At 52.1% G+C, this 10,419-nt stretch overlaps 1 protein-coding gene across 3 annotated transcripts in view; it reads right to left on the minus strand.

The window, feature by feature from the left end:
* unc5b (unc-5 netrin receptor B) overlaps positions 1-10,190 on the minus strand; it is a 230,359-nt gene extending 220,169 nt beyond the window's left edge. For 2 of the 3 annotated variants that reach the window (XM_038783244.1, XM_038783242.1), the window contains exon 1: positions 9,396-10,011. In XM_038783244.1, the coding sequence (XP_038639172.1) occupies positions 9,396-9,483 (88 nt within the window). In that variant the 5' untranslated portion in view covers positions 9,484-10,011. Of the gene's footprint in view, positions 1-9,395; positions 10,012-10,044 lie in introns of those variants that run through there. The other variant, XM_038783243.1, reaches the window with a different exon arrangement.
* Positions 10,191-10,419: the final 229 nt, after the last annotated feature.

Genomic DNA, 10,419 nt, shown 5'->3' on the forward strand with positions numbered 1-10,419 from the left:
CACGCTCTTTGTAAATCATTTACATTGTAGCTATGCACAGCTAAAGCAGCTCCCTCTGCAGTCTTTTGACCCTGTTCAGTTCTTAAGAGTCACTTATAATGGTCTCCTTATTGTGCTTGCTCCATTAGCGCAAGAGCTGCATTTAAATCTCTGGGCTGGATATTATTCTTTCAGAGAGGGGGGAGGGAGTGGGCGGGCTGGGCTGACTCCAGGAAACTTCCACCAAGGGTTTCCCTCAGCTCCATCGAATTCTTAAAAACAGGCCCTGATCACTGAGTTTCTTTTTTTTTTTTTTTTTTTAATTTTTTTTTATATTTTTTTTTTAGATTACCCAATTATTTTTTTTTCCAATTAAGGGGCAATTTAGTGTGGCCAATCCACCTACTCTGCACATTTTTGGGTTGTGGGGGCGAAACCCACGCAGGCACGGGGAGAATGTGCAAACTCCACACAGACAGTGACCCAGGGCCGGGATTCGAACCTGGGACCTCAGCGCCGTGAGGCGGTTGTGCTAACCACTAGGCCACCGTGCTGCCCCTTCTTTTTTGTCTTGGTCACTTGGCTGCGGCCAGCCAGATTGAGAGGCTGCCGGGTAGACGGGCCTTCGGCACCAGGGAGGAGGGGAGGGCAGATGGGGCCGATTGAGGTGGAGGGGACGGGCAGGTGGAGGGGAAAGAGGCTGAATGTATGGACTTGAAGGTTGGCGTGAGGAGCCAGGAAAGTTGGAGCAGGGTATCACTGGGCTACAGAGCCAGGAACAGTGGGGAGGCTGGGGTCAGTGGAGATTGGAAAGTGGAAAATATTATAATAATCACTTATTGTCACAAGTGGGCTTCAAATGAAGTTACTGTGAAAAGCCCCTAGTCGCCACATGTTCGCACTTGTTCGGGGAAGCCTGTACGGGAATTGAACCCGCGCTGCTGGTCTTGTTCTGCATTACGAGCCAGCTGTTTAGCCCACTGTGCTAAACCAGCCCCTTATAACATATGCCTCAGCGAGGAGAGCAGGAGATCTAATGGGCGACACAACGGTTAGCACTGCTGCCTCACAGCACCAGGATCCCGGGTTCAATCCGGCCTCGGGTGACTGTGTGGAATTTACACTCTCCCCGTGTCTGCGTAGGTTTCCTCCCACAGTTCAAAGATGTGCACTATAGGTGGATTGGTCATGCTAAATTATCCCTTAAGTGTCCAAAAATGATGTGGAGATGCCGGTGTTGGACTGGGTGGGCACAGTAAGAAGTCTTAAAATACCAGGTTAAAGTCCAACAGGTTTATTTGGAATCACGAGCTTTCGGAGCGTAGCCCTTCATCCAAAAAAGTTGTCTAGGTTAGGTTAAGGGGTTATTGGGATAGAACAGGGGAGTGAGCTTTGATGCAATGCTCTTTCAGAGGTTTGACGCAGACTCAATGGGCCGAATGGCATTGTAGGGATTCTATGTGTCTGCGTGGGTTTCCTCCGGGTGCTCCGGTTTCCTTCCACAGTCCAAAGATGTGCAGGTTAGATGGGGTTACGGGCATAGAGTGTACCTAGGTACGGTGCTCTTTCAGAGGGTCGATGCAGACCCGATGGGCCGAATGGCCTCCTTCTGAACTGTAGGAAATCTCTGTTAATTCTGTGTAAAATCTCTCCACTCAGTGAGCTGTGAATCTTTGGAATTCTCTATCTCAGGGAGCTGTGAACTCTCAGTCATTGAAGACAGAGGTAGAGACTTGTGGGTACAAGAGGAATTGGGGAATGTGGGAATAGTGTGGGAAGGTGGATCAGCCGTGACGGTCTGGAATGTCGGAGCAGGCTCGAGGAGCCAAATAACCTCATCCTACTACTTATGTCCTTGTAAGCCGGGGGGTGGGATTGGCTGGTTATGGCTGGTTGGTGAAGCAGGCAGGCAGTCACCTCCCAGTGTCGGAGGTTCTGCTCTCCGTATCCTCTGCGTTTCCTGAGGCCTGACAAATTCAACCAGGCCTCTGGCTTTCATTTAAAATGCTGGTTAAATATGAGGCCCATATCCTGATTAGAATATTTAAATAGTCAGCTGGCCTCTTGAGAGTGGATCGGTTGCCCTCGTTCCTACCCCACCTGCATTAAAACTCTCAGGAGTCATTTTACCATTTTAGCACCCCCTCCAATCCAAATCCACCCGTTTTCTAGGGGTGGGTTACAATTCCCCAATGTGGCTCCTTTATATTCACGGGAGGGAGGGTGCAAAACTCTTGAGGTTTTTCAAACACCTCTAGGTGTCACTAGGGTGCACCCTCAGCCAATGGTATTTCACAAGCCACGAAACGCCACCTGGTGGTGGAAACTCAACAGTTCCGCTCGTCCTTTTCAGGAAGTCAGCATTAAAGTATCTGTTATCAATTAAGCTGCCGTTTTCCCAAACTGACAATAATCTCAGGCGGACTGGCGCACATTGGGAAGGGAACGTGAACTGGGAGCCCATTTGAGTCAGACCGAAAGTGCCCGTGCAATTCGCAACAGACATTCGCACCAAACCATTCTGACTCCTGGCTGGCAGAGAGCGTCTCAAGGCTCCAGCCGACAGTCTGCTTACATGTTTATTGCACCCGGCAGGCTCGGTTAGAGACATTTTATGACTAACTAATCACAGATTGGCTCCTCCTGTTTACTTGGCCTGTGCAGTCCCGCATCATTACACAGTCCAGCTCAGAGTGCCATTAGCTTCTGAATGTATATTTCATAAAACATTAAGAGTAGTTTGTGAGATCCTCCCATTAACCATTGTTCTAGTCTTCTGTGAATACCTACCAGCAGACACGTGACTGAGTAAGGAACGCTTAAAAAGGGAATTGCAACCCACACTGTTATGTAGATTACTGATACAGCTGCCCAAGTGGAATTGCAGAACAAAAAAGGGACAGTAGTATGTAAAATACGGGTACGCACATCGATCTTACCCCAGGATTATATCAAACAAAACCATCACCGAAAAAAAAATTGAGATTAAATTTGAGAGTCACCGTTTACCAGATCAGGCTTTAAAAAGTTCAAGTTGTGTGCCTGCATATTGCATGAATGGAATTAGAGAATGTACAGAGACAGGCCATCTGCCTGTTGGTCCAGGTCAGTGTTGATGCTCCTCATGTGCCTCCTCCGATCCCTCTTCCCTAAAACCCAATCACCATCCCTTTCTCCTTCAAGTATGTGGAGTGGGGGGGAGAAGAGGAGGGGGAGAGAATGATTGGAAAGTTAAGAGTGGGATGGGACCTGGTCAAACTAGGGGAATGAAATTGCCACATGAAATTTACCTGAGATGTCGAATCATAGAATCCCTACAGTCCAGAAGGAGGCCATTCGGCCAATCAAGTCAGCACAGACTATCCGAAAGAGCTCTACCTCATCCCACTCCCCCACCCTATCCCCGTAACTCCACCTAACCCGTTGGACACTAAGGTGCAATTTAGCATGGCCAATCCGCCTAACCTGCCCATCATCTTTAGACTGTGGCAGGAAACCGGAGCACCCGGAGGAAACCCACTCAAACACGGGGAGAACATGCAGACTCGGCACAAACAGTGACCCAAGCCGGAATCGAACCCGGTCCCTGTGAGGCAGCAGTGCTGACCACTGTATCGCCCCAAATGTCCATAACCCATACATTTAATATTTGACAGTGAAGAGAGCTACAAATACAGTTTCAAAACTAAACATGAGTTTATAATAAGACACACTGAGAAATATTTTGACAGTGAAGAGAAACCTGCATCAAACAAAACAACTCAATGAGAAATTGCTCAGTTTCTCAACTTGAATTTGTGCCAATGCAAGTGTTAAAAAAAAACAATTAAACGCACACTAAGTTTACAGACTCTGCTCCAGTACTGTCTCTATCTCAACCCAGGTCACAGACTTCAGTAATCTGACTGATAGTGTGCAGTGAAACAGGAGAAGGTTAACCTCAAGAGAAGAATAGGCAAAACAACCCAATAATATGAAATCTCTTATGGGTCTTAGGGGATGAATCAACCTTGTTTCAAAAACATTCCAAAGACAAAAAGTTCTTGCAGTGTGAAATGAGCACATTTCAAAAGCGAGAAATGGAAGATTATCAGCTCCACCAGGTTAAGTAGCCAAGCATTACCGGGACAAGATTCGCGGTTCGCAACTAACTGAGAAAATGCAATATCAACCCTGACTCCTTGGAAACACGTTCCACCCAACATATTCCTAATTCCTGATTCTCCGGGAAAAATGAGAAGGGTTGATGAGGGCAGGGCGTCTGTGAGTGAATGTCAGGAGTGTGTGTGTGTGTGTGAGGGCATGGGAGGGTGTTTGCGAGCAAGGTTGTGGATGCATGAGGGAGCGGCTGTGAGAAGGTTTTGTTGCATGTGGAAGTGGGGGGGGGGGGGTGAGGTTGTGTGTCTATGTGAGAGTGGTGTGTGTGTGTGTGTTGGTGGAGGGGCAGCAGTGTGGGTGCACGATAAAATGTGTAGATGGGATCAAAAATGAATTAGGATTACTGACAATTTCTGATTTAGCAACAGTCCAGTTAATTTTTCTGAGTATATTTTCCGATGGTTTAATGTTTGTAGTTGATTAGATTGAACTCTTTATAATCAAATCAGATTATGTGTTTCAGTACAGGATACGGGCGGACCTATTAAACAAATCTGACTCTATTTTGCTGCTATTAACACTCTGACTCCTTCTGTCCCAGATGTGGCAAAAAATCCCATTAAACATTCCACCTATTAACCAGTTTTATTCAGTGAATGGACAGGATGACTGTGTATCTGTGCCAGGGGCTGGTTTAGCTCACTGGGCTAAATCATTGGCTTTTAAAGCAGACCAAGCAGCACGGTTCGATTCCCGTACCAGCCTCCCCGGACAGGCGCCGGAATGTGGTGACTAGGGGCTTTTCACAGTAACTTCATTGAAGCCTACTCGTGACAATAAGCCATTTTCATTTCATTTTTTTTTTTTTTTTTTATAAATTTAGATTACCCAATTATTTTTTCCAATTAAGGGGCAATTTAGCGTGGCCAATCCACCTACCCTGCACATTTTTGGGTTGTGGGGGCGAAACCCACGCAAACACGGGGAGAATGTGCAAACTCCACACGGACAGTGACCCAGAGCCGGGATCGAACCTGGGACCTCAGCGCCGTGAGGCGGTTATGCTAACCACTTGGCCACCGTGCTGCCCCATTTTCATTTCATTTCATTTTCATATTTGTTAAGAGATTCGGAGAGGAATTTTCAGTCTTTCTTATCCATAATCCTGATTATTTATATTCACTGAAGAGGCTTTTTCATTTAAAGTTGGAAACTGCTATTGATGTGCCTGTTGTTCACCTCAAATAATATTAGAAGGAAGTTGGGATTATTTCAGGCGACTTCCAGCTGGGTTACAAAAAAAACGTCTTAATTAAATTCAGGAGCAGATGGGTTTAATCAGCAGAACCTTTAAAAGATCCCATTTTACACACTGTCAGAAAAGTAACAATTGTAAGTTGACCTGACGGCGAGAATTACCACCAGCAAGAAATCAGAGGCAAGACGCAAAGGGAAATAAGTTTTATAGATACACCCAGTGCAAAAGGGTAGCATTGTTCCCGCAATCTGCCTCCCAGACAGACCCCCTCCATAAAGAAAATACAGAAACTGAGATTTCACAGAAATATTCACAAATAGGCAAACAGGGATCTCTCTGTGCTCCAGACCCTCGTTGGGCTCAGCTCTCCCTATCAGTTCCTGCTCAATCTACAACACTCCTGGTCTAATTTTCCACCAGCTCTGCCAATGTCGAATGAGAGGGGGCCGGAAAGAGTGTCGGATGGGAAGGGGGGAGTGAAGGGGGTAGGGTTGAAGGGGAGGGGTAGAAGTAAACAGGAAGGAGATGGAGTTGAGGGGCGGGCAATGGATGCAGGGAGAGCTGGGGGAGGGTGTGAGATGGGTGGGGGATAGAGATGGGTGGTGGGGTTGAGGTGAGGGAGGGGGTAAAGTTGGGGGGGGGAGGGGTTAAGAGTTTGGCGGAGGGAGGGAGAGAAGGGTTAGAGTTGGAGGGAACAGGGTGGAGTTGGGGGAGGGATTAGAGTTGGCCGACGGAGGGGTAGAGTTGGGAGGAGGGAAGGGGTAGGAACGGGAGGATGAAGAGGGTAGCGTTGGGGGGAGGTGTGGGCTAGGGTTTGTGAGTTGGGAGGATGGAGGGGGTAGGGTTGGGGGAGGGGTGGTGTTATGTTGGTAGGAGGTAGATTTAGGAAGAGGGAGGGGGTAGAGTAGGGAGGAGGAGAGGGGTAGAGGAGGGAGGCGATAGAGTTGCAGGAAACAGGGATTGGATAGTGTTTGGGGAGTGCTAGGGTAGAGTTGGGGGGGAGGGCCAGAAGGGCCAGAGTTGGGAGAGGGAGGGAAGGGGTAGATTTGGGTGAGGGGGTAGAGTTGAGGGAGGGAGTGGGAAGAGTGTTGGAGTGGGTGGGCAGGGGTACAGTTGAGGAGAGAGGGAGGGGTAGAATGTTAGGGAGGGAGGGGCAGAGTTGAGGGAGGGAGGGGCAGAGTTGAGGGAGGGAAGGAGGGGCAGAGTTAAGGGAGGGAGGAAAGGGCCGAGCTGAGGGAGGGAGGAGTCGAGTTGGGGTGGGAGGGGGAGGAAGGGATGGGTTAGAGTTGGGGAGAGAGTCGGTAGCGCGTTGTCAGAGGGAGAGAATAGAGTTGAAGGAGGGAGTGGATAGAGTTGGGGGGAGGAAGGGTGTTGAGTGGTGGGGAGAGAGGGGATAGATTGGGGAGGGCAGGAAGGGGTAGAGTTGGTGGAGGGAGGGAGTAGAGTTTGCGGGAGGGAGGAGATAGAAGGTGGGTGAGGGAGGGGACAGAGTTGCTCTGGGCTAGAGGGGGTACAGTTGGGGGGAGGGAGAGAAAGATAGAGTCGGGGAAAGAGGGATGGGGTAGAGCTGCGGAAGGAAGGGGGTAGAGTTTGGGGAAGGAGGGAGGGAGAGGGCAGTATTTTAGCGAGGGGGCAGCGGGTGGAAATTGGGGTGGGAGGCGGAGGGGGTAAGAGTGTTGGGGTGCAAGGGGGTAGTGTATTGGGGATGGAGGGAGGTGGTAGAGTTGGTGAAGAGACAGCTGGGGTAGTGTTGGGGAGGGAGTGGATAGAGTTGGGGACGTCAGGAGGAGGTAGCTTTGGGGGAGGGAGGGGGTAGAGTTGGGATGTGGAGGAGGTTGAGTTGGGACGGGTTGGAGAGGATAGAGTTGTGGGTGGGATGGAGGGGTAGAGCAGGGCGATGGAGTGGTAGAGTTGGGGGAGGGGTTAGAGCTGGGGAGGGAGGGGCTAGAGTTGGGGGGAGGGAAGGGCTAGAGATGGGGGAAGGGAGGGGCTAGATTTGGGGAGGGGCTAGATTTGGGGAGGGAGGGGCTAGAGTTGGGAAGGGAGGGGCTAGAGTTGGGAAGGGAGGGCTAGAGTTGGGATGGGAGGGGCTAGAGTTGGGAAGGGAGGGGCTAGAGTTGGGAAGGGAGGGGCTAGAGTTGGGGAGGGAGATGCTAGAGTTGGGGAGGGAGGGGTTAGAGTTGGGGGATGGAGGGGTAGAGCTGGGGAGGTGGTAGGGTATATAGTTGTGGGAGGGTTGGGGCAGAGTTGGGCAAGGGAGGGAAAGAGAGAGGGGGTAGAGTGGTAAGGGGTTGAGTTGGGGGGAGAGCAGTGGGGGTAGAGTTGGGGAGTGAGGGAAGGGGTAGATTTGGGGAGTGAGGGAGGGGGTAGAGTTGGGGGAGTGAGAGTGGGCGTAGAGTTGGGGGAGTGAGAGTTGGGGGTGAGGGAGGGGGTAGTGTTGGGGGAGTGAGAGTGGGGTAAAGTTGGGGGTGGTGAGGGTGTGGTGGGGGGTTAGAGTTGGGGGAGTGAGAGTGGGGTAAAGTTGGGGGTGGTGAGGGTGTGGTGGGGGGTTAGAGTTGGGGGAGTGAGGGTAGAGTTGGGGGATAGAGCTGGGGGTACAGTTATAGAGTTGGGGGGTAGAGTTGGGGGGGTAGAGTTGGGGGGTAGTGGGGTAGAGTTGGGGGGGGTAGAGTGGGGTAGAGTTGGGGGTAGAGTTAGGGGGGTAGAGTTGGGGGTAGAGTTGGGGGTAGAGTTGGGGGGATAGTTGGGGGTAGAGTTGGGGGGGTAGTGGGGTAGAGTTTGGGGGGTAGAGTGGGGTAGAGTTGGGGGGTAGAGTTGGGGGGTAGATTTGGGGGGTAGTGGGGTAGAGTTTGGGGGGTAGAGTGGGGTAGAGTTAGGGGGTAGAGTTGGGGGGCAGAGTGGGGGGTAGAGTTGGGGGGTAGAGTGGGGTAGAGTTGGGGGTAGAGTGGGGTAGAGTTGGGGGGTAGAGTTGGGGGGTAGAGTGGGGTAGAGTTTGGGGGGTAGAGTTTGGGGTTAGAGCTGGGGGGGTAGTGGGGTAGAGTTGGGGGATAGAGCTGGGGGGGTAGAGTTGGGGGTAGAGTTGGGAGGTAGAGTGGGGTAGAGTTAGGGGGGTAGGTTGGGGGGTAGTAGGGTAGAGTTTGGGGGGTAGAGTGGGGTAGAGTTAGGGGGGTAGAGTTGGGTGGTAGAGTGGGGTAGAGTTGGGGGGTAGAGTTGGGGGGTAGAGTGGGGTAGAGTTTGGGAGGTAGAGTTTGGGGGTAGAGCTGGGGGGTAGTGGGGTAGAGTTGGGGGGTAGAGCTGGGGGGGTAGAGTTGGGAGTAGAGTTGGGGGTAGAGTGGGGTAGAGTTAGGGGGTAGAGTTGGGGGGTAGAGTTGGGGGGTAGTGGGGTAGAGTTGGGGGGTAGAGCTGGGGCGGTAGAGTTGGGGGTAGAGTTGAGGGGTAGAGTGGGGTAGAGTTAGGGGGGGTAGAGTTGGGGGGTAGGGTTGGGGGGTAGTGGGGTAGAGTTGGGGGGTAGAGCTGGGGGGTAGAGTTGGGGGTAGAGTTGGGGGGTAGAGTGGGGTAGAGTTAGGGGGTAGAGTTGGGGGGTAGAGTTTGGGGGTAGAGTTGGGGGTAGAGTTGGGGGTAGAGTTTGGGGGGTAGAGTTGGGGGGTAGTGGGGTAGAGTTGGGGGTAGAGCTGGGGGGTAGAGTTGGGGGGGTAGAGTTGGGGGTAGAGTGGGGTAGAGTGGGGGGTAGTGGGGTAGAGTTGGGGGGTAGAGTGGGGTAGAGTTCGGGGGGGGGTTAGAGTGGGGTAGAGTTGGGGGGGTAGAGTTTGGGGGGTAGAGTGGGGGGGGGGGTTCTCTGGAAAGCTCCCTGGCTGTGATGGAGTGTGGGTTTGGGGGTGGCTGGGTTACTCTCAGGCTGGGGGGCAGAATGCTGCCCCTCCCGGACAGTCTGAACTGACACAGACACAAACACCCGGCCCGGACTGGGAAACTTCACATTGCAGAGCTACTGCCTGGCCCTCCCTCGCCCCCCCCCCCCCCCACCCCTCCCCCCCCCGTGCCCGGCACTGAAGCTTCTTACCTGCCTGGCAGAGACTGGCCGTCCACAGTGCCACCCAGACCATGTGTACACCCAGAGTGGGCACTGCCCCAGCCCGCGATGGCAACATGTTGGAGCCGGGCTGCGGGAGACTGATGTGCCGCTGCTCTCCTCCTCAATCCTCTCCTCCTCTCCCTCAAGGGCCAGGCCGAGTTGCAAGGTGTCGGGACGAAGCACAAACAGGGAGAGCCAACAAAATTTTCAAAAAAAGGGACTCCAAACACCGTGTCTCACTCTCTCTCTCTTCTCTCCGGCGCCTCGCTCGCTCAGTCACTCCAACATCTTCCTTTGCTTTGCACAATAAGCTGCGAAGAGGTGATGTTCGCGACGGTACAATACGATCCCTTGAATTCCGTGCAGAGCTGAAAGAGGCGAGGGGCAAGTGCTGTGGAGGGAGAAGGCTGTCAGTTGCTGCAGGTCACTTTGAAATCCCAAGTTGCCTTTTCTCATCCATTCTGGGAGGCTCTCCATTCAGTCTGTGTGTGTCTCCCTGTGTGTGTGTGTGTGTGTGTCTCCCTGTGTGTGTGTGTGTGTCTCCCTGTGTGTGTGTGTGTCTCTCTCTCTGTGTGTCTCTCTCCCCCAGCGCCACACACACACATACACGCCACACACAGTACAACATGTAACTCACTGAAACCTGGAGGTGTAAACAGGGGACAAGGCAGCACCGCTCTGAGCTCCGCCAATCGCCGATACTCCGTCTGCAGCATCATCCACCAGCCCCCTCGGCTCACTGGCAAAACCTGGCACTTTCCAGCAGCACTCCCTTCCCTCCTCCACTCTCTCTCTCACACACACACACACACAGAAACTCTCCCTCCCTATGAACCAAGCCAGTCCCACTCCACTGAATCCGGTATCTCCTGTTCCAGGAAACTCCAGCAAAGCCTCTTCCCCACTCCCATCAGAGCTGTCAAGAAGTTTGTCCTCATTATGATCGATGGGGAAGCAGGGCGGACTGATAAAATAGATTGTAAACTCTTTTGTTATTAATAAACACATGAAA

The sequence above is a fragment of the Scyliorhinus canicula genome, chromosome 22, assembly GCF_902713615.1.
Source record: "Scyliorhinus canicula chromosome 22, sScyCan1.1, whole genome shotgun sequence".
Lineage (NCBI taxonomy): Eukaryota > Metazoa > Chordata > Chondrichthyes > Carcharhiniformes > Scyliorhinidae > Scyliorhinus > Scyliorhinus canicula.